The sequence below is a fragment of the Glycine soja genome, chromosome 20, assembly GCF_004193775.1.
Source record: "Glycine soja cultivar W05 chromosome 20, ASM419377v2, whole genome shotgun sequence".
Lineage (NCBI taxonomy): Eukaryota > Viridiplantae > Streptophyta > Magnoliopsida > Fabales > Fabaceae > Glycine > Glycine soja.
In genome coordinates, this window is record NC_041021.1 from 37,692,521 (window position 1) to 37,717,223 (window position 24,703).

General features: G+C 34.5%; 1 protein-coding gene across 8 annotated transcripts; it reads right to left on the reverse strand.

Annotated features, from left to right (window-relative positions):
- Window positions 1-542: 542 nt before the first annotated feature.
- LOC114403732 (lysine-specific demethylase JMJ25-like) lies at window positions 543-20,994 on the reverse strand. 8 transcript variants are annotated; one of them, XM_028366855.1, is made up of 15 exons: window positions 20,885-20,994; window positions 19,552-20,728; window positions 19,324-19,442; window positions 18,756-18,855; window positions 18,534-18,672; window positions 17,982-18,045; window positions 17,112-17,895; window positions 15,843-16,172; window positions 14,838-15,329; window positions 14,285-14,357; window positions 14,113-14,198; window positions 13,525-13,644; window positions 5,877-6,045; window positions 1,042-1,100; window positions 543-797 (listed from the first exon to the last, which is right to left on the reverse strand). In XM_028366855.1, the coding sequence occupies exons 2-14, from the start codon at window positions 20,584-20,586 to the stop codon at window positions 1,060-1,062; spliced, it is 3,552 nt and encodes a 1,183-aa protein (XP_028222656.1). In that variant the 5' UTR covers window positions 20,587-20,728; window positions 20,885-20,994; the 3' UTR covers window positions 543-797; window positions 1,042-1,059. The 8 variants fall into 8 exon arrangements, 7 of the variants coding, with proteins under 7 accessions (XP_028222656.1, XP_028222655.1, XP_028222658.1 ...); XR_003664692.1 differs by lacking the exons at window positions 5,877-6,045; window positions 20,885-20,994 and adding an exon at window positions 8,332-8,629 and having other exon boundaries at window positions 19,552-20,881; XM_028366854.1 differs by lacking the exon at window positions 20,885-20,994 and having other exon boundaries at window positions 19,552-20,884.
- Window positions 20,995-24,703: the final 3,709 nt, after the last annotated feature.

The following is a 24,703-nucleotide window of genomic DNA, read 5'->3' on the forward strand; positions in this document are numbered from 1 at the left end:
AACCCAATCTCTTAATGTCAAATTTTCTAAAAAATATTTTACAAAATAGCTTTGAAAAAAATTAAAACACAATCAAACATATACATATCCTTTCACCTGACCAAGAGTCAACGGTACTGTTTATATACTCCTTGAGAGGAATATTGCTAGGCAAAAAGAAAGGATATGATATAAAATTAGTAGTCCCGAAATTATGCTACATAATGCCAACAGGGCCAACTTAGATTATCATCATCTACACATTCAAAAGTAAAAGTAAGGTATTCACAGTAAGATTTGGTGTAATTTTGGCCGTTGGAAAAATTTGTAAGTACTAAAAAAAATGTTATTAATTGGACAAAATTTAAATAGTTCAACGATAACAATATAAATGGACAATAAAAAAATTTAACAATCAAACTTAGAATAAAATAATAATTATTTTCAAAGTTGAATAATACTTAAATAATAAACATTCAAACAACAAACTAAATCAAAACGCATAATTTGAAAAATAAAAAAACCAAACAAAATCAATAACTTGATTTTTCTACAATTTTCAATTTTATGCTTGGTTTAATTCGATTGTCAACACCTCTATTCAGAAGCTCAAAAAAAGTAAACTACGTGGCAATTACATGTATACCCTTCCAGGTGTGGTTGCAAAACAAAAATATAGAACCATTCTTACAGTCACAATACATAGAACCCAACATCATCACACCTGAAATAAGCTAATTGCTCAAAAAATTTACAATTCCAATTGGCTATGATCTGTTACAGATAATATTTACTCTGAAACCTTGGTTTTCCCGGACCTGTAAATTGAATAACAATCATCAATTTCACAAATGATAATTGAATCAAAACCCTAAAGAGCATAATCAAAATGAGCACAGTACATAAGACAAAATCTAACAACGCCTTTACTACAAAGTAAACAACGATTTGGTTGTCTTTTTCCTCTTCAAAAAAAAAAAAAACTACAAAGTAAACAACGTATTCAGCAAATGCAAGTAACACAGTTCATTCCCAAAGGGCTTGAAGTTTGCAATTACTAACCTTGCTTCCTCCAATTTTTCAATCACGTCTTGCATAGCATATATTGTCATCTTCTTCACCTGTTTCAGAAACAGCAATCAAGAGGGAAAGGCTACATAAAATCACAGAACAAGACTGTTGACACGCAAACATAATACAACTGTTTGCAGTGCCATGTTTAGGTCTTACTATTTCAATAAATTAATTCTAGAACGCATCAAGTTTGTTACTTCTCAGAACCACATTTAATAAGCAGGAACTACACCAATCATAAGCCATAGAAAATAGCTCACAATTTGGTCTCTCCTAGCCACAGGCATTAAAGTCAAAGTGTAAAAACTGATTTCCGCTGCCCTAAACAGTCCTTCAGAACAATATGACGTCAAAAGGACATTGAATTTGAAAGACCAACATGAAAGCTAAAGTTGACAGTACCAAACAGAATACTTACATTTTTTAAGGATCAAAACGGGTTCAACAAACCCAGTTATTAGAGCTTTGCAGGAAAGTATTTGGCCAGTAGTAAAACACAGTTTTAAGTGGGCAGAAGACAGTTTATGCATTTACCATTGACCATGTGTTTGAGTACTTCCGACATTATGCACCCGCCCATTTATGAAATGCAAATCTTACCCAACAAATTAACTTTATCACATCATTTTTTAAATATACTCCCTCCACTCCTTTTTATAAGAAACAAATGAGTACTCCTTTTTGGTCCTCATTATAAGAAACATAGACTCATTTTGAGATGCATTAATTGCTATTTTTATTTTAGAATCTTGCTAACCAGTGTCGGCACTGGTTAAAGAACCAAAAGGGAAAAACATTTAATGTGAAAATTATAGAAGAGCAAAAAAAAATTATGGACAATGAAAAGTTTCATCTTCCAATAAAAAATATTTCCACATTAAACTCTTTAACTAGTGATCTAAGAATATTGATTAACATTTATCTTTATTTTATACCATTCATTTTTTGTGAAATCTATTAATAAGGGACCCACTCATTTCTCATGCATTTATAGGTCTATTAGTAATACAAGTTACACTATTGATGGACGTGTAGTATCATTAATGTAACCATTACTTGAACTAATTCATTAAAAGGGCATTTTTGAAATAAAACTAAAATTCATGACATTATTAATTAAATTTAACTTAATTATTTTTTTGGTCTTGACGAATTAGTTATTTGTTTCTTGTATAAAGGATCGGGGATATATCATAATTACCAGAGTGAATTGTTCAATGTCCTAGTAGTTGACAGTAGCGCTTGTCAATCTACAGGTGTAAACAACTAAGTTCAATTCAACAGACAACACTTTTGGATTTGGACAAACATAGTATTAGACGAAGGTTAGCATACAACATTAAAACAAGTATCCTACTGTGAGAAAGAGTTTTCAACCATTAGGTCTCTTTTTTTAATTGATGGTTGAGATTTTCTCTTTTTTTTTTTTATCCTTTTGAGTTTTTGCCCTTTCTTTCCCACTTCACCCTTCGTTTTTTCTTTCTCCTCTTCTTTCCTTCTTCAGGTTAAATCCATTCATCCAAGAGAATGCATGTGCCGAAATCCACAAAATCCCTTCAAACAGTTCCTTGTTGCCATGGTCTCCTTTGATTTGGTTCTCCCTTAACTTTTCCATCTTCCCAAGCTGAACCATGTCATCGCAAAGAACTATTACTACCACATCACAACTCAAGAAACGATGTATGTTGTGAAAGCATAATTTTCTAATCTTATTGATAGAAGAGCATGTGCTCTTAAATAGAATACAAGATAATCTAAAAAAGAAAACTCCTAAACTAATGCTCATCATTGTACCCACTGTCAATTCCTATAATTAAGGGTCAATGATTCCTGGTCATAAATACAAAATATGCAGCTAATCAAATCTCCTAATTATGGGATTTAAATCCTATCTATAAAAGGAAATAAAATTTACAGTGGAATTCTGACACTCCCCCTCAAGTTGGTGAATGGATGTTATCCTTCCCAACTTCCTAACAATAGATTGAAATGTAGAGCCACTTAATCCTTTTGTTAGAACATTTGCTAGCTGATTTCTTGTTGATACAAATGGTGTACAAATTGTCCCATTATCCAACTTTTCCTTTATGAAGTGTTTGTCTACTTCAACATGCTTGGTCCTATCATGTTGCATTAGATTATGTGCAATGTTTATTGCTGACTTATTATCACAGTATAGCTTCATAGGCCCATTCCACTCTATCTTTAGGTCATCTATAATTATTTTCAGCCATAGGAGCTCACAAATTCCTATGGCCATAGCCTGAAATTCTGCTTTTGCACTTGACCTTGCAACAACATTTTGTTTTTTGCTCCTCCAAGTTACTAAGTTTCCTCCAAGAAAATTTCAATATCCGGAAGTGGATCTTCTGTCATCTATAGATTCAGTGTAGTCAGCATCTGTATAGGCTTCCAAAGTCATTTCCTCCCCTTTTTTAAATAAAATTCCCTTTTCAGGAGTACCTTTCAAGTACTACAAAATGCGATAAACAACTCTAAGATGATTTTCTTTGGGATTATGCATGAACTGACTTACCACTCCCACTGCATAAGCTATGTCTGACCTGGTATGAGACAAATAGATTAATTTTCCAACCAATTTTTGGTAGGAATCTCTGTCCACGGTTACATCTTCAACATATTCACTTAGTATGTGATTTTGCTCAATATGAGTTTCTACTGGTTTGCATCCCAATTTACCAATTTTAGATAATAAATCCAACACATATTTCTCTTGAGAGATGAAAATACCATGACGAGAATGTGCCTCCTTAAGGCCAAGAAAGTATTTTAATCTGTCTGTCTCTTTAATCTCAAACTCTCTTATGAAACACCCTTTTAGGATGTCTATTTTTGCTTAGTCATTCCCTGTTACAAGTATATCATCCACATAGACAATTAGTGTAGTAACTCCCCTTGAAGTTGAATGCTTAATGAACAAAGTGTGATCTCCTTGACTTTGTTTATACCTCATTGCCTTCATCACTATAGCAAACCTGCCAAACTAGGCCCTAAGGAAATGTTTCAATCCATAGAGAGTCTTCCTTAGCTTACAAACCTTTCCTTTCTCAAAGTTAAACCCAGGTGGGACCTCCATGTAAATTTCTTCAAGGTTGCCATGTAGGAAAAAAAAATTGACATCAAATTGCTGCAAACTCCATCCATAGTTAGCTGCTAGAGATAACAATATTCTAATGGTGTTCATTTTTGCAGCAGGAGAAAAAGTCTCAAGGTAGTCAATCCCATATATTTGAGTATACCCATTAGCTACTAACCTTGTCTTATACCTTTCTAGTGTCCCATTTACCTTATATTTAACAGTGAATACCCACTTACAACCAACAAGTTTCTTTTCTTTAGGAAGTTCTACCAACTCCCAAGTTTCATTTTTCTCTGGTGCATCCATTTCAACTTTCATAGCTTCTCTCCACTCTTTGCTATCCAGTGCTTCATTAGCAATTTTTGGGATAGTGATAGTGTTTAAATGAGTAAGAAAACTTCTATGATTGCTAGATAGTTTATCATAGGACATGAAGTGAGACAATGCATGCCTTGGTCTCGGTGTACATGTTCTAACTCCCTCATTGCAATCAGAAAATCCTCAGCATTAGTGGGCATATTCTACTCCTCCAAAAAGAATACCATCAGTTTCAGTTTCAAGGAGTATATTATGCTCTTTCAAGACAATCTCATTAGTTTCAATTTTAGGTATTAGTTCAGAATCTTGCACAAGTTGGATAATAGGTTTTACCCTTCGTGTGTAAACTTGTAGTGGACAGGCAGTACTTGGAGTCTGTGTTTCAGTTGTCTTTGGACTCAAAGCAAGGGCAGGGGAAGTGTGTATAGAATTGGAAGAAATGTATATAGTACTTGACTCAAGTATATTGGATTCACTTGAGAAGATGAATGAAAGATTCTTGAACAGATCATCCTTATCTTCCATGCATGAGTTCTCCCCCTAAAGATAAGGTTGGGAAAAGAAACATTCAATTTCAACAAAAGTGACATCAATAGACACAAAGACCTTTTTTGTGGCAGGATGATAACACTTGTATCCCTTTTGGGTAGGAGAGTAACCAACAAATATGCATTTGATAGCTCGAGAATCAAGCTTTCCTCGATAAGGAGAATGAACGTGGACAAAGGACACACACCCAAAGATTTTAAGAACAAGGTCATTTGAAGTTTTAAAGTGTGGGTAAAACTTGGAGAACAGATGAATGGGGCTGCTGTTTTGAAGAGTCTGAGAGGGTAAACGATTAACCAAGTAGGCAACAGTAAGGACAGTCTCCCCCAATACTATTTTGGAACGTTTGTGTGGAATAAAGATGCGCGGGTAACAGCTAGGAGATGCCCAATTTACCATTCAGCCACCCCATTTTGTTGTGGGGTGTGGACACGCGATGATTCATGAACAATTCCATGTTCATTGAAGAAGACAATGTTTGGTTAAAATAATCTTGGCATTATCAGAACGGAATCGTTTAATGGCTGTCCCAAACTGATTTTTTATCATCTGAAAACAAAGTTGGAATAGTTGACTGACTTTGCTTTTCTACTTCAAGAGATACACCATAGATACCCGAGTACAATCATCAATAAAAATGACAAACCAGCCAACCCCAGATATATTTTGAATGTTGGATGGACCCCAAACATCACTATGTACCAAGGAAAAAAGGAACTAACATTCTTTTATTACTTATAGGAAAGCTAACATGTTTGTGTTTTGCAAATTCAAAATCATCACAATGGAATACTCCAATGTCTAGTCCTTAAAACAAGCTAGGAAACAATTTTTAGAGTATTAAATGAAGGGTGACCTAAATGATAGTGACACAACCAGATGTCTTTATTGTGGGAAGGAAGTGACTCTGACATCAAAGACAATGGAAGTTGAATCTTAGTACTACATATCCCACGAGCTTCCTCAAGAAGGTAGAGCCCATTTTGCTCCCTAACAAGTCCAATCATCTTTCCTGTTCCCTGATCCTGAAATTTGCAAAGTGTGACAGAAAATGTCACTAAACATTGTAAATCCATTGTAAGTTTATGAATAAAAAGTAGTTTGGCAGATAATTTGGACACATGTAAAACATCTCTCAAAATTAAATTCTAACTTAGGAGAATGTGTCCCTTTCCAACAATTGTAATAAATGTGTCATCTGCAATTACAATTTTTTTATTGCTGGGACAAGGTCTATAAGAGATAAATTCAGTAGAGGAATGGGTCAAGTGATCCACTGCTCCAAAATTAACACATGTCCCTTGTGCAATAAATTGTAGAACACTAAAAGCATAGGCTTAGGAAGTACCTGAGAATGCCAAGGAAGAACTACCTATGTTTATGGGTTTGACTAAAGTCTCTAGGAATTCCCTCAATTTTTTAATTTCTTCTGCATTGTAATCTATAAGGGGTCTGGAAGAACTGCCCGCTGTAACACCTTACTGACCCAGGTGGGCTTGTGCTGGTTCTCCTTGTTGAGTACCTTTGGTGGTCCAATTTTGGTTCTGATTTGGAGGCTTACCATGAAGTTTCTAGCATTTGTCTTGGGTGTGTCTTGGCTTCTTACAAAAGGTACACCATAGAGAATCCTTGTTCTCTCCTTTGTCGATCTCCATCTTGGGGGCTACACCTCTAGGTTGACTGGTCTACCATTGATCAATCTTCTTTTCCTTTTGTGCAATTAAGGCAGAACTTTCAGTGGATTGAGGCTCCATCATCACCCCCCTAAGTGCTTCTTTTGCTCTGAAGGCATCCATGGTTTCATTGAGTGAGGATAACTCCTTTCCTAGCACCTAAATTCTGACAAGATCAAACTCACTATTTATCCCTATCAAGAACTTATAGATTCTGTCCTTCTCTTTGTAACGTTTGAGTAAACTAGCATCTTCTGTGCATTTTGCTTCAAATTGTTCATAATGATCTAACTCCAGCCAAAGATTTTGCAGAGTCTGTGCACACTCACTAACAGATCGGTCTCCTTGTTTCGTAATGGCGATCTTCATCTCAATTTCATAAATTTGAGCAGCATCACAAACCTTGGAATAGTTTTGTTTACAGTTCTCCCACACATCTTTGGCGGTCTTCATGAACATGCAAGCATCGCTCACCTCCGGCACCATGGAATTCCACAGCCACAACATCAATACTACAACTGCTTCATCCCATGCACCAAAAGTACTGTCTGGATTTTGGGGCATCTTTCCCGATAAGATGATTCAATATCTTCCAATGCACTTGATCCTTGTTAGAATATATGAAAATATCTTGCAATATCCTTTAGAATTAGTTTCCATAATTTCAATTTACTATAAGTTTTATGAATATATCATTGCATCAATACTGACAACAATCCTAAACAACACAACCATCATGAGAATACTTGACACTACCAATTGACCAACAAAAATAAGATTTATGGAGACCAAAATTTCGTTTGGATGCATACAAAATAAAAACCAGCTTTTACATAATAAGAGTATGAAAACAGCTGAAAGGAAAAAAAAAGTTGTTAGGAAACAATCATAAGCTATTAGTCTTCAAATGCATGAAAACTAGTTGTCAGGGATGTTCATGGTTAGGTTATTTGAATAGCCCACCCATAACTAATTAATAACCAATATATAAAGTGGTTATTATAATCAAACCAGAATCAGTTATAAAAAAATTGTTATACAATTGATTATGACTGGTTATGGATATATAATCAGTTAAAAAATATATTTTTTTATTATACTTATTATATTTTTAAAATTGATTTTATGCATTAATAATTGTTTCATGTATAATTAAAAATAATGTAAAAGTTAAAACTTTTTTAAAGGTCAAAATCAATTATTATTTTAAGGTATATAACCAGTTATTTAATAGTTTTTCCATAACAATTATGGTTTGGTTATAATAACCACTAGTCTATGTGGTTAATTTTTATAACCATTTTTAATTAACCAGTTATTATATAAACTAGTTAATTATGATTAAGGTTAAATTTTATATAACCAGTTATTACAAGCACTCCATTTGTCCCCAACACAATTTATTTTGCAAACAACTTTTTTTTTCCCCAAACAAGATCGAAGAGACAAAAATATCAGTAAAAAAAATAGATATATCATCAGTAGCCCTAATAGGTAGAGATTTTCAATTTGCTATTTGAATTTTCTGGTGACCTTCATATCATCTTACATTGGTCAAATGGGATGTAATAGTATTGGTCATGTGATTTGAAACTTCTGAATAAATGTACCAAGGTTTAGTTATGAAATTAGAATTACCTTGAGATGTTCAAAAGCAAAAAGTGATAACCGCTAAGAGTATCATTTGTTGTACCCTTTTAGGAGTGAGAGCATTTGTGTTTGTAGGACTTGAGATTGGGACAAGTGTTGAGGTAGAAATAGGAGCATCATTAGAAGTATGGCAGTTCCTTACTTCTTTGACCCAATAGGGCAAGTTGATATGAGATGTTGTTGCTGCTTGCAATAGTTGCAAAACTTCTATGGACTATCTTTTGCAATAGGACCAAACTCTTTTTAGTTATAGCATTGCTTAGTACATATCCTTGCTCGGTTTGACCTTGCACAACATAAGCCACATCACCAAGAATATTATTGTTAACTTTATGTTTCATTGTTGCTAGAGTGACCATGTGTTGCTCTTCTTAAAAACACCCTACAAACAAATGTCCAGAGAGCATACAAGAACACAGTTTTTTTTTTTTATCAGCAAAGATAATGTATTATATATATATAAAGAGTACCAGAGGTACTGAAATACAGAAGGGGGTAACCATGGTAATGGTTCCATAATCAGACAAAATAATCTGAGAAGGAACCACTCTATAGAAACCAAAGAAATACAAAACTAGTAGCTAAAATTGAAACCTCTACTGGTACAGAAAAGTTTGTCTAATATTGCTGGACCAGTGATTAAAATGTTCTGTGAAGCCTTTCTCATAATTCCTAAGCCAGGTCCAAAGAATGAAAACTGCATCTTCAAACAATTTGTTTGCATCGAAAGACGCATTAGAGAACACTATGCTATTCCTAGTCTTCCAAATGGACCAGGTTAGGGCCATCCACCAGCACTGCCACCTATTGCTCCTAACACCATCAGCTTGAAGTCCCATATGTTGATTGAAATTCATTTTTGGGGTGAGGGGAGCAGCTCCTTTTAGATTTATCCATGACATAGCTTCCCACCATAGAGGCTGAATTTTTGTACAATGGAAAAATAGATGTCCTGCGTTCTCCTCTTTGACTCTGCAGAATGGGCATGACATGTCAGCAACCTGCACTTGCCTTCGCTGCAACTTGTGTCTTGTCGGAAGTCTATCCCTAATAAGTCTCCAAACAAAAATTGCTATTTTGTTTGGAACCTTTATGCTTCATAATTTGACAAAACAGTCCTCCTGAGTTCCTGCTGCTGCTCCTTCCATCAGTACCTTGTAAGCACTGTCTGTTGTGTAATGACCTATAGGATTAGCAGTCCATTCCCACACATCAGGTCCATGATGTGGAAAGGTCATATCCTGAATCTCATTGAGGAAGACACCTACTGAATCAATTTCATTATCAAAACATGGCCTTCTCCAAATAAAATTCCACTCCCACCCGTTGTCTTTGTAGCTTCCCATCTGTTGGATGAAACTCTGCTGCTGTAAGGAAATTGAACACAATCTGGGGAATTTTTCCGCCAGAGACATCTCCCCACATACCCACTTATCCTCCCAAAATTTAGTTTGATCCCCACAGCCCACCTTCCACCGCATACCACTATTAATAATCTAACTCTGAGGGGAATGAATGAGGGCCTTCTTCAAGTCTCTCCACCAAACTGATTCTAAACCTGGTCTATCTGCTGCCAACATACCCTGTCAGCCACCATACTTAGATTGCACTACTCTAGCCCAAAGTTCTCCTTTGTTTTGCATCAGACCCCACCTCCATTTACCAAGCAATGCTATGTTAAAATTGGTGATATCCTTGATGTCCAGACCTCCATTTTCCTTGGATGAAGTCACCGTGTCCCACCTAATCCATGCGATCTTATTTTGGTCAAGCCCTCCTCCCCAAAGAAACCTTCGCTGCAGTCTCACCAATTTATCCACCACTAATTTAGGTGCCCTGAAAAAAGAGAAAAAATATAGAGGAATGGATGTTAGCACAGATTTGATTAATGTCACTCTCCCCCCCATTGAAATGTGTTTCTGTTGCCACTTTGCCAGCTTTCTCTCACACTTGTGGATGATGGGATCCCACATCCGACCTCTCCTTGGATTTGCCCCTAATGGTCTACCCAGGTAAACTAATGGGAACGTCAGCAATCCGCAATGTAAAAAGGTGGCTGCCTGTTGCTTCCATTGCTGTGATTGACCAAAAGCACCAAAGCTACTATTTGCAAAATTTATTTTTAATCCTGAAGCAAGTTCAAACGATCTAAGGATAGTTTTAACTGCCATTAGATTTTCCGTGATTGCCTCCCCAAAAAAGATTGTATCATCAGCATACTGTAGGATGCTAATATTCACATTATTGGTACCAACTTTGAAACTCTTGTAAATATTCTCTTCCTCAGCCCTCCTCATCAACCCATTGAAGCCTTCAGCCACGACATTGAACAAGAAAGGTGCCAATGGATCACCTTGTCTAAGACCCCTTTTGGGGAGAAATTCCTCCGTAGGACTTCCGTTCACCAAAATTGAGATAGACGCTGACTTCAAACAGCCCTCAATCCATTTAACCCACTTAGAACAAAAACCTGTTTTTTCCAGCATATATAATACAAAATCCCAAGAGAACCCACTTAGAAGAAAAACCTGTTTTTTCCAGCATATATAATACAAAATCACAAGAACACAGTTTGTTAGAGACTAAATTAAATAGCCCCAAATTCAAATTGCAATTTCATGAAGAATTGGTCTCTTTTGTTGGTTGCATGGACCTTTTTGATAGCAAAGAGAGACTCTGCAGGGACACCAACAACAATAATGTCAGTATTCAGTCCATAGGTAGTTGTGTGATCTCAAATTATTATTCAGCTCATGACTAGGGCATCTTCAATTTTCCACTTAGCTAATTGCTCCATGTCATTTGGTGTTGGATCCCTCCCATCAATGTTGCTCCATAATTCTTTTCCTTTAGTAAATATCACTTTTGAAGAAAAACAAGAATCCATAGGATCCAAAAAACACAACCAAGAGCAAGAACATAATTGCACAAGAATTGACTACAGTTCAGAGTTGAAGCTCTGATATCATGTCAAAGATCAAAAGATCCTTTGGACAAAAGCTTGCTGCACTGAGACGTTTTGTTCTTAAATAGACAAAATCAAATCATTTTCAATTATAAGATTATAGGAGATTTCAGCATGGTAGAATCTAGCAATTATAACTTATTTTTAATAGGTGAATATCATGTTAATAACATGAACAACAAACACAATGAGCATGCAACAAAATACTTACACACAGGTCCAATCCGTTTGTCACCAAAAAAAAAAAAAAAAAAAAAAAAAAAAAAAAAAAAAAAAAAAAAAAAAAAAAAAAAAAAAAAAAAAAAAAAAAAAAAAAAAAAAAAAAAAAAAAAAAAAAAAAAAAAAAAAAAAAAAAAAAAAAAAAAAAAAAAAAAAAAAAAAAAAAAAAAAAAACCTTTTGTCACCACTAATTTCTACTTTGGTTTCACACTTAACATACAGAATGCGATTTACATGCTTGATTAGGATTCAAATATAAGTTATACTCCCTCTTATCTCAAATATAAGAAACAAAAAATCCATAAATTTTGGTCTCAAATATAAGGAAATTTCAACTAATGTTACTATACTTAATAAGACCATCTACAAAATACCCTTCATTTAATTGAGATTTTGTTTCCAATGACTCTTTTATTCTTAATATATCAAGTTCCAAAGAAGGATAAATTGAGAAGGAAACTTAATTTCTAAGTGGGATTAACAAAATTAAATGATATTAACTAATTTTCTTAATTAGTGTGAAATTAGTTTTTTTTTTCTTATAATAGAGCCAGGAGGGAGTAAACAAAAAGGCAAGCAATCAGACCCAACCCAATGTTCTCATGCAAAACCATCTCCCAATTTAATTTTTTCCTTAACTCAACATCATACTACCCCCCCCCCCCCCAAGGGACCAATATTGTGGATTTTTTTTGTGATCACATCACTCAAATCATTCATAAAAACTTCAAAGCCAAATCTTCCGGGATGTCAGTCAATAGACAATAACATTTCAAATTGTTACACAAACTTGTCCAAAAATTTTATTTGATGCATGGTTGTTATTGTTCATAAGGATTTTCTATTCCGCTACTAAAAACCCTCTTTAATAATTCTACTTAGAATACCTCGCATGCCATCTCCAATAGTCTCGTCCTCAAGTACGTAACCTAACATACACCAGTCCTTCCAATACAAATGAAGGACACGGACACCTTCCCTTCTAGTTTAACCTTTTTAATTTCAGAAAACTTTTAAGCCCAGGCCAGCCATCCTATCAGATTTACCCCATCCAAACAAGGCAATTCACTTTTTGCACTGTCTTCATTATCGTAAATACATCTGAATCCCAATCTTAAGACTGGATGAATGAGCATCAAAGTTTGATGTTTGATTATGTTGTTGACTAGTTCTAACATGGTTAGAACTTGCTTAGCCAAATCTTTGCAACTATTTGGGATAGCATCTCCAATATTTTGCATCTTATGGTTAGAAATGGATCTCTGCATCTCAACATTCATCTCCTCAACATGCGCCTACACTTTTTCCACTTTGAGTTCATCCTTCTCGATGGCACCCAACAAGTCAAACAAAATTGTTGAACTCAAGAAATAAACATAGTGAATTCAGAATAATTACAGAAATAACTTTTTAATACATTAGTAAGTCCCTGAAATTTTTGGAAATTTTTAATTAGATCTCTAAATTAAAAAAAATGTAATTAGGGCCTTGATCTTCTATGATTTTTGTAATCAAGTCCCCTGAGTATATTTATGGCAGCTTGAATCCAACAGAAAAACAACAATTTGTAGTGGTTTTACTCACTACAGGGAGCTAAATACAAAACTTGTAGAAGAGCAAGGACTCATTACAATTTTTTAGTTTAGGGGCATAATTAAAAAATTTCAAATAGTTCAAAGATCTACTGATGTATTAAAAACAAAATTTAAGACTAGATTTCAGTACAAACATTAACAAACACAGGCATTCCCCCTAGCAAGGAGTTTCCTCCTTGAAAACACCAATAACAATACACTGAGACCTAATTTCCTCTTTCAGGTCTATCAAACCATACATATAACACTGTAGCTAACAAACCATATAGAGAGAGAAAGAACAAAATTTCCTAAAACAACTTAGCCCATCAAAGGCTAACAAAAAAACGAGATGTTACATCTCAAAAGAATGGAGAAGCAAATAAGTGGCAGAATCAAATCAAGAAAAGTAGTTTGGCATACCTCCAATTTGTCCTCACAAGACATGTGGTTTATTGGAAGTGTGCGAAATTCCTCTGTCAAACGAAAGCACTCCCCAACATTTTCCGGAGAGACAAAATCCAATGCAACCTTAATACATGACTGGAAAACAAAGACATATATCATGGATTTTCATGGAGAACATTTTAAATATTACTTTAAATAAAATCAATCAAGCCACAAAAAGTAAACTGGCTTGGGAGCAGAGTAATTTGTGAGAAATCATAGATTCAAATCTCCATGGTGTCAATGTAATGAATGTATATATAAAAAAAAAATACAACACAAAAGTAACCAAACTTAAATGTATCAGAAGAAAAAAAAACTTGAGCCAAAAACTTAAATGAATCAGCAGGTTTCACTTCCTTCATAGGCTTGCTTTGCTAATGAAGGACCTAGGCTTAATTTAAGGAAGCGAGCTAACTCAGCTAAGATACTATTATATTATAGTATGTCAGAACCACATCTAAAATCATAAAATACTTGGCATTTTAAACACTTCTAGGCAAACAAGGACACATCATACCTACAATAAAGATGAAACAAATTCATCATGTATGATCATTTTACCTTCAGATTTCTGACTTGGTGAGGACAACCAGCTGGAACAAAAACAGCATCTCCTACCTTCTGAATAAAAGTCCAGGGCTCAATTCCTACAAGAAAATATGTAACTGTCAATGCAGAGACAGAATTCAAACCCCTACCCCCATTCAAAATATGCAAATTATGTGTTACTAACCATACTCCTCCTTAAGCTTCCTCTTATGCTCCACAGTCAGATAGAAGGTCTGGTCATGGATGGGGTGAATAACCTACATTACCAAAGGAGATGCCCCATTTAAGAAAAAATAAAGTCTAATGAGTGAGGTACTCTCAGACCAACGGTTTATCTATTATTGTCTGCCAAATCAAAACTTCAAAATTGTCAAAGCCAATTACATAAAACATTTATTTGAAAAATTAATTAGCATTTTGGACTGGTAATAACACCATAATGTTTTTCGCTGCTTGCGTTTAAAGAATGGACACAGTAACAAAAACCACTTAATCTCATCTTCAAAATAACTATTCACAACTACTTAATAGCAGCTTTATCCTTCACCCAATCCCTAGTGACATGTATATCTAATGAAACTTTTATCAGAAGAAAGTAAAGGCAATGGAAGAATGCCAATGTTATAAGTGTGAAAATCTCCAAATATTATAAATATAACCTAGCACTCAAACTATTTGGTAGGAACCATGCTTTATTAATGACTCAAGTTGACAAGGAATATCCAATATTAAATTACCTGCTTTAAAGGACAGCAATGGAGATGCCTGAACTCTCTGAAATGCTTCCTCTGATATTCCTGCAATTTAGGTACATCCTGCCTCCGAAAAATATCCCAGAGAGCACCTTCTGAACCATCCCCCCCAGACAACATATCACTTTCTTGCTTTATTTTTACTTTGTCAACCTCTTTATGCTCTGATTCACATGAAAGACCATCCTCATTAGCAATGGCAATCTCATTACCACCAGAGGGTTGATGGAACTGATCAACTTCTTTCCTATCATATAATTTGCCTTTGTGTTCCATGACTTGGACACTATTTTGCTTGTCCAAAGCATTTATAGTAGAAGACAAATTATTAAGCATGTCAACACTAGTTTCTCTATTTTGATCATCACCAAGTAGCTCCCTTTTGTCTTGTTCAAAGTGCTTTTGTTTCAACTTCTCAATGGCAATGAGATGCTTTGGTTCCAATTTCACTTCAGCAATATGAGTCAACACATTTACCTAAAACAGACAAATTATTAAAAGAAAAGGAAAAAAAAAAGAAGATACTTCAATTTCTTCATTAAGATGCATGCACTCAGGGCCACATACAGCAATTAAAACAAAACACTTAACAAATATTTGATCAGGAAAAGCTATGAAACAGGCATAAGTATACACTAATTGCAGCTTTCTCTAATCCAAATGCACCATTCATTTCAAGTTCTTAAAGATACTAATGTAATGATCCCACCAATCATAACAAGATTACTTTTTCTAATAATCAATCAATCATTAAAACAACCAGGGCAACAAATTGTCCAATAAGTAGGAGTTTATGGACTGAAGACAATGCACAGAACAGAATAACCATGACATGGAATTTAAGCAACAATCTGCTGATAAGAAACCGAACTGCAAAATAAAATGGCTTATCAAATGCAACAATTTATACATCCTACAAACAATGCACCTTCCAATATGAATCTCTATTTGAAAATAACAGGCCAGGAAAGAGAAAAGAATAGAGCATACTGCATCAGACATATCACAATGGAGCTTAGTCACTGAATCACCACGCCCGAGCTCCTGATGAAATCCGTAAGCAATATACGTCTTTGGCCCCATGTCTGGTTTTAGACAATCTGTTGGCAACTTCACAGCTAAGTTAAGAGAACCTTTGAGAGGATCAGTATATTCCTTGAAGGGCAAGGAAGATATGAACTCTGCACAATGTCGAGGCAAGCGTTCCTCAAATAAATTAGAAGGAGGCCAATCTTTTAATTTCAATATTTGAGGCCAACTATGCCAATCCTCACGAACTTTTGTATACCCAGTAAAGAATTGGTGGATATTAATTTCTCCCTGCATTTAACCAACAACTCAAATAAAAAAATTGCTGAAATCAGCAGCAACAGAATAGCAGACATGTCAAGTAAAAACAGTAAAGAATCATGAATCAATAAAATAAAGCAACATGTTTTACTCTAGTCTGATTACAAAACAGAAAAACAGAATAAATACAATTTGAAAATAATATTTCCAATATCAGCAAGAAACCTAAAATGTACATTTTACCCAACATAAGCTAGATGCTGTAACTAAGCCTAAGAAGAAGACAAACATACCAATAGAAAACCAGAGTGCAAAGACAACAAGAAAGGATCTGGGTAGGAAAAGCAAGAACAGCAAAAAGGGGCAGGGCCAACAAACAGAAGAAATTGAGATAAATTTTTAAGATGATACGATATGATAGGGAGAAAAACCTAGGACTCAGAAGATGAATATGATGATGATAACAGCTCATACAGTACCCATTTTCTAGAAAAAGGTGGGAGAGAGCACAAAGCAAGCAACAAGGGCCTAAAGTGTGTTCTGTTGGACAAGCGTTCCTCCTTGGACTGGTATCTCTTTATGACCCAGACAGCAGAACATCTGCATATTGTTTCTCATAGTGGAACTATCCAGCCAAAAATTGTAATTTTTCAGTACTTACCAAAATATTTCTTGGACATTCAATTCTGACAACTATATGGAATTCAATAATTGGAAATATTAAATGCACTGAAACAACTCTAAATCCAGAAGATGCAGTTACCAAATTCAGGAAACATGTAGGAAATTCAACAACATAAAATCGCTAAAATTAAATTATTCTCTATTTGCCATTTTCAAGAACAGTGGTTCCAGTTAAAATAAGTACCAACATTAAACAATCTAAACATAAGCTTCACAAGAATGAATGTGAGCAATGGAATTTGTGCAAAAATCCCTCAAAGTTCAAGATTGAGAAATTAAACAAACCTCGCACCAATCTAAGCAATCAATTGCCTTCACATCCAAATGTTGTTCATGCTTGGTCTTAGTCATCTGACGGAATGCACGCCACATGACAAGTGGTTCCCAGCTTAAACCAGATGTTTTTGCAAGCACGTTGCTGACAATGACAGGCTCCCCCTTTTCCCAATGCCACTGAAAATGCCTTAAATCCTCATCCTGTAGATCTACAGCCCTAGGACAGTATAAATAGTTGTCCCTGGAATCTGCACGAGAAGCAACCTTCCTCATATTATTATATCTAACATCTGTGTTTCTATCAAGCCTCAAACACGAACAGAAGTTGTCAGGGGTCTTAACTACATCTTGAAGCTTGTATGCTTGTGCTAGTTCGTTTGCTTTATGCACTAAATCAGTGATAAAATGTTGACCTAATATGCTTCTCAGTTCAAGAAAACCATGGTTACATTCATCATTGACTTTTGGACAAGGAATGCTACCATTACTTTCTGCATGCCACCCAGATCTTGACCACTCACGAACTACAGTCTCAGCAACAGCATTTGGTTCATTTCGTTCAACAGCATTTGGTTCATTTTGTTCAACAGCATTTGGTTCATTTTGTTTTACACTTATATTTTCCTCACCATGCAGGTAATCACGACCTTGACAGACAAACTCCAACATAATTGGATCTGCACCACCTACAAGCTGGCCAGTTCGAAGCTCGCGACAACAGATGAGACAAAGGTCGAAAGAGCATTTTGTACAGCTTCTGTGGTAATCAAATATTGACGTTTTGCAGTTGTCACTACAAGAGAGAGCGTTAAGTTAACAACTAAAGATACCAGGATAACTGGGGGGGAAAACAAAAAAAAAAGTGAGAAACATCCCAACCAGTACACACGCTCATCTTTATCAAAATTTGCCTGTGCTACATTTAGCTCTGAGACTGAGAGCCCTGTAGTGCACATCCCAAAAGCAAATTATAAAATGAAAAAGATATGGAACTTGTACTGAACTCAGACTGAAGCATGAGATACAAGCATAAGTTATGCTGTCCCAGTGCATACAAGAAAAATAGTTCAAAGTAGATAAGTGATCCAAGATTGAGAGAGAGAGAGAGAGAATTAATTCTAAGGAACCAAACCAAGAAACATTCACAAAACAAACAACATAATAAGAGGGGGAACAACTATAAGAAATGGGTTGCAACTTGTAAGTTGTAACAGTCAGGCAATTCAAAAGGTCAAAGCTTATCAATTATAATAAAACAGTCATGGCATCACTTCAAAACAATGGTTTAGTTGTGGTAGCATAATGTGTGTTGTAACAAACAGGCACCAATCAAATCTAGTTTTGCTTCAGCATCAAATTCATCTCTTTACAGAGAAACGTCAATTCACATATTAATAACCTCAATCAAGAGTCCTAAAGGATAAAAAATACCCCGTATCTTGGCTTCTGTCTCATTCTCAATCATCTGTTCTTCATCCAACAGCCTTAAATACGGAAGAAGTACTTGCAACAAATGCATAGAGAGTTCAATCTTCTCATTTTCATTGGTTTCTTCTTTTTTCTTCATTTTCTACAGTAAACCAAACAGTAACAATCAAATATATAATACAGAAAACACAGGAAAACCCAATCTAGAAGGAGGAAAGAACTAACTTTAATAAGTTGATTGGATCTCAAGCATGCTTTGCAGTTGCAATTACCACGGCACACAGGGCATGCCTCAGCAATATAATCCTCTTTCAAATGAGGATACCTTAACAAGACACAGAAAAAACATCAAGGATTGATAACACGGTCAAGTTATCATCGTTCAAAACCAAAGCTTGCAATTTTTGCAAAAACTTTTCAGGGTATTGATCTTGCAATTGTTTGAACAAACTAAGACTTTTCTCCCTAACATAATAAATAGTAGCATATAAAATTTAGCGTGTGTAATTTCTAGAAACTCCCCATACAAATTATTAAAAGCATGGGTAAACAACTGAACATTGCATTCCTACATGGACTTGCTGTTTCAATTATTATTTCCGATTATCTGTTTAAAATCTTACAGCACAAAGAATATGTTGAGACGCCTCCAGATTGGTAGCAGCCAATGCAGTGGGGACACAGAGAGAAACCTCATATAGATCTTACCCATCCGAACAAGACATAAAATACCAAGATATTATAACTGACATAGAAAGAAGAGAGAGAAAATGAAAGAGATGCTAAGTTATACCAATTTTCTATACAGAGTACACAAAATCTTTTCCTCTTACAACGTGTGCACCTCACAACCCTGCCTTTATCATTTCTCTGACATTGATGACACATTAAGGACTCCTCTTCAATCCACTGCTGATTCAGAAACAGAAACATGACCTCAAATATAAGCTAAACGATGTTCCTAGTAAAGCCAAACTCAAACAAACAATCATGTTTTTTGTTGAACAGTAAATCATGTCACCTTAGGATCTCTCTTGTTGATTTTTGGCATTGCCTCTTCTATATTGACTCTAGGGGCCCTAAGACTATATTGTTTCTGAATGCTACTTCCTGAAGAATCCACAGGCATTTCAAACTCACCATCATCTTCCTTAAGCATCTTTCTTTTACTTCCACGCCTCATATCAGGTACCCCACCATTTTCGGCATGGTTAACGTCTTGAACATCTTTCTTCTCCAGCAAATTTCCCTCTAACATCTTTTTTTCCATGTCTTCCTTCTCCTTCTTACTTTTTCTGCCACGCTTCTTTGGCACACCATCTACAACAGAAGAAGAACCTCCTACTCCACCATTTTCACCATGGTTTTCGTTTTGAGCATCTTTCTCCTCTAACATCTTCTTTTCCATGTCTTCCTTCTCCTTTTTACTCTTTCTACCTCGCTTCTTTACCACAGCTTCTACAACAGAAGAAGAACCTCCTACTCCACCATTTTCACCATGGTTTTCGTTTTGAGCATCTTTCTCCTCTAACATCTTCTTTTCCACGTCTTCCTTCTCCTTCTTACTTTTTCTGCCACGCTTCTTTGGCACACTATCTACAACACAAGAAGAACCTCCTACTCCACCATTTTCACCATGGTTTTCGTTTTGAGCATCTTTCTCCTCTACCATCTTCTTCTTTTCCATGTCCTCCTTCTCCTTTTTACTCTTTCTTCCACGTTTCTTTTTCGCACTTTCTTGAACAGAAGAACACCCTCCTACTCCACAATTTTCACCGTGGTATTCGCCTTGAGTATCTTTCTTCTCCGACAAATTGCTCTCTAACATCTTTTCCGTGTCCTGCTTCTCCTTTTTACTTTTTCTGCCACGCTTCTTTTTCACAACAGAAGAAGAACCCCCTGCCCCATCACCATTTTCCTCAGCAAATTTCATTCTTTTGGTCTCACTCTCACACTCAGCATCAATATCCAAAGATTGTGCTTTTTGCTGAGTGGGGTTTGCATCCACAGGAATAATGGATGTGTTCCCTTGCCGCTTCTTCCTTCCGGGCGCCATGGAATAGAGAGAATCAAGTTTTTGTTTGTTTGTATTGGCAGAAAAACAAGACCAAAATGATGGTGAAAAAGGTTCGGCAAAAACAAATTGTGAACCCTAGTTTAGTTAGCTGGTTGTATCTGTCTTGAGTCTTGATTATATACTGTTACACGACACACAAGCGACACGTACCAAGATTATTATGGAGTGAGAGGGAGGTTTTCAAATCAGGCGCCAACGTTAAATTTGAGGAAATGTTTTCCGAATTCAATTAATAATAAGTTGGAAGAATCCAAGAAAAAGTAGTGAAAAGAAGTACCAAAATTGATGTTTCTCCTTTTGGGTGATGTGTCTGAAAGTCTCAAAGGAACTACTATTTGAGCCTGCAAGGAAAGTGTCTTATTTCAAGGTATCTCTTGCGCTTCCCAAATCTCTTTACTCGTTCATTCTTTCGCATGATCTCTCTTACCCATAATCTTTAAATTACTTGTAATCATTTTACCTAATTAAATCTCTTTTTAATTATATTACTTCATTGTCTGTTTGCATCAATTTTCTTGGCTGGTAATTGCTGGAATCTTGGAAGGGATTGCAACAGTGTCGTGATGCTGTGTTTGCGGAATGTTTGGGCAATAGGCATTGCACAATAAAAACTATTTTTTCCCCTTTCGTTTATGAAAATTAAATAAATGTATAGGCATTGCATAGTCATATACTCATATGTGTGTTTTGCCCTTTAAAGAGAATTATCATTTAGATGGAATTTTTGCATGCCCTCTCACTGGTCATCGTTTAGTAATTTTTTTCTGATAAGGGCAACTCTAGGAAGGGTTTACCAATATTCTGTTAAATATTTGTTTTATAATTTAAAATTTATAAAAATATGTTAATGATATTAATTCAGTTTTTATAAAATAAATTATTTATTTTAAATCTATTATGTAAAATTAGAGTTTTTATCTTTCTAAGATTTTGTTTTAATGGATCAATGCAATTTATTACGTTTGTTTTGATACATGTAAGTTGTTTAAGTTTGTTTTGATATCTATAAGTCAGTTTTCAACGTCAAATTTGTTTGTTGTTGTATAAAGGGGTCTATGCCTATATATATATATATATATATCTCTATCTCTCCTCTTTGGAAAACACACAAACAAAACAACAATTTGATTTCTTCTCCCTAAAATTTTCTCTCCATCCTCCTATAAAAACTTATTTTTGAGAGCAAGTCATTGGTATTCAGAAGGTTCGAAAAATTTTTCACTTCATACGATCGAAACCAACAGGTTACCGTATCTTGGAAGAAAAGTGCAATCAGATTTTCTTACAATGGGAGTGTTTTCTCTCTAAGGATGGCGTTTACACGCTTCAACTCAAACTAATTATTTCTTTTCCTAATTTATTTTTTCCTTGTGTTTATTTTATGATATGGTGCATTGTTGATTCATGTTCTCCCAATTAAAGTTATTTTGTTACTGTTATTTGTTATTTAATTCAAGGCTGTGCATTTTCTTGTTATTTATTTATTTCATTTTATTTTAATTTTTCTAGCAGTCTTAAAGAGAAAAACTACTTTCTTCTTGCATAGTCTTTCTTGCAGTAACATTCTGTTTTACCAAAATATCTGTCATGGATATGATTGAGTCCCTTTTTAATAAGCCTGAAAAATTAATGGATGAAAAGGCAATGTATTATGCTTCATTAAAAATGTTTTTATTATATTATTTCATTTCTTTAAATTTTAAATTAGTGGGAGATTGTGGAAAATATTTTCTTATAATTTAAAATTAAAATATTTTTTTTTTATCAATTATGTTTTTTAAAGATAAAATGCTTTTAGAATTAGTTTCTATGAAAAAGCTAAAAGTATCCCACTACTTTCATTCCTATATTAGGAAGCTATCTTTTACTTGGTCAAATTCTCGTGTGAACATTACAAGTCTTTAAAATTAATAAGTTTGTCGTTTGGTTTTTATAATTTCTATTGTTTAACGTTATTGCTATTGCTGCAAGTATTTTGTTACTACACATTGGTGATTGGTTGTCTCTATATATGTACCTCCTTGTTTTAAAAAAAACATGTAAAAATATAACACACAAAGCAATAAAATGAACATTTGGGTGAAGTTTTATATTCTGCATGTCATATTCTTAAAAGAGTACCTTATAAAAAAATTGAAAAAAAAAACCCTTATGGGTTATGGGGAAAAAGAAAACAAAATCTAAAATATCTTAAAGTGTGGGATATCTAGTAAAGGTTAATATCCTTATTAATAAGAAAAGAAAAATTGGACCAAAGACAAATGATTGTTTGTTGACTATTCTTTACATAGTACTACTTATAGATTCTTGATTGTTAATTTAGAAGTGTTTAAAATTTCTAATGATACTGTTATGAAATCTAGAGATGTCATTTTCTTTGAAAATGTTTTTCCTTGAAAAATAAATTGTTAAATTTTTATATGGTTTGAAACAAGCTCTAAAGCAATGACACAAAAGTTTGATCAAATTATTCTTTCGTATGGTTTTCAAATCAATAATAGTCATAAATCTATGTATGTTAAACAATTTGATGACAGTGGATGTGTCATTTTATGTTTGTATGTGAACGACATATTGATATTTGGTAGTAATATGCATTTCATAAATGATGTGAAGTCTTTCTTGTCTAAAATTTTTTATATGAAAGACCTTGATCCTGTAGATGTGATTTTGGGTGTTAAGCTTATAAAGAAAAATGATGGCATGATTTTAACCTAATCGCACTATATTGAAAGCTATTGAAGAAGTTTAATTATTTTGATGTGAAACATGTGTCTACTTCTTATGACTCATCCATCAAGTTAAAGAAAAATTTGAGTAAAGGAATTTCTTCACATAAATACTCTCAAATTATTGATTCTTTGTTGCATTTGACAAACTTCTATAGGCCTGACATTGCATATGTAGTTGGTAGATTAGAAAGGTATACTAATAATTCTGATCATTCTCATTGGATTGCATTAGAAAGAGTTTTTAGATACTTAAAAGGAATCATTAATTATGGCATTCATTATACATGTTTTCCTGCAGTAATTGAAGGGTTTAGCGATGCAAATTGGATTTCTAATTCTGATGAAACAAAATTGACAAGTGATATGTTTTTACTTTAGCTAGTGGTGCAGTATCATGAAAATCTGCTAAACAAACTATTATTTCATGTTATACTATGGAAGCATAAATTATTGCTTTAGATACTGCTACTAGTGAGGCTGAGTTTCTTAAAAATTTGTTATGTGATTTGCCATTGTTGAATAAGCTTATACTTTCAATTTCAATGCATTGTGATAGTCAAGTTGTTATATCTAAAGTTACTCGCAAAATTTTTAATGAAAAAAGAAGACACTTAAGAGTGAGACATAAGTCTATCAAAAAATTTTATTTCTCATAGTGTCATTTCTCTTGACTTTGTCAGGTTAGAAAACAATATTGCGGATCCACTTATAAAAGGATTGACGTGTCAACAAGTACTTAGTCATCGAGGGGAATGAAACTAGAGTCCATTATTTAGTTACAACAATGGATACCCGTCTTCGTGTGATTAGTGATCCTATGAATGGAGTTCAACAGGTAATAACGAAGTTGCTTGTTAACTAAAGTACACAAAAATAAAATTTTGTGGAGTTGTTCCATTTCTCATTCCAATGATGAGGTGTATTATAAATTGTGGTAATATTAAGGTTGAGATATTTATATATGTGTATTTTTGGTAAAAAAATAAAATACCTCTTAATGAATCTTATGACAATTATTGTAGGGGTGGGGGTCACAAACCACTTTTTGAGGATTCACCTAGTGAGTGTAGTGGTGGGGCCGCCATTGTGAGATATGGGTTAATCTCTAAGTGACGCTCACAAAACAAAATACATGCACAAGGCCGTGTAACGCGTTACCACTACTTAGAACCTAATTGAACTCCAATATTGTAGGAGTTGTGTGCTAAAGTCCGATTAAAGAATGTGTAGTTCAAGACAATTAAGTCACTACATTTTTTCTCGCGTGGAAGTTCATAAACACTATGTACAAGACTCAAACCCGGAAGGTTCCTTATACTGAAATACAATATCACATGCTCTTTCTCTTACGTTTCTATACAAAT

What these genes read in the sequence shown, in the direction of transcription:
- LOC114403732 (XM_028366855.1), bottom strand. Translation starts at nt 20,586, where the DNA reads ATGGCGCCCGGAAGGAAGAAGCGGCAAGGGAACACATCCATTATTCCT. An exon ending in GATCCAATCAACTTATTAAA is followed by an intron (nt 18,673 to 18,755) that starts GTTAGTTCTTTC and finishes GGTTTACTGTAG; the next exon opens with AAAATGAAGAAAAAAGAAGA. An exon ending in ATTGCTGTCCTTTAAAGCAG is followed by an intron (nt 14,358 to 14,837) that starts GTAATTTAATAT and finishes TTGGTAATGTAG; the next exon opens with GTTATTCACCCCATCCATGA.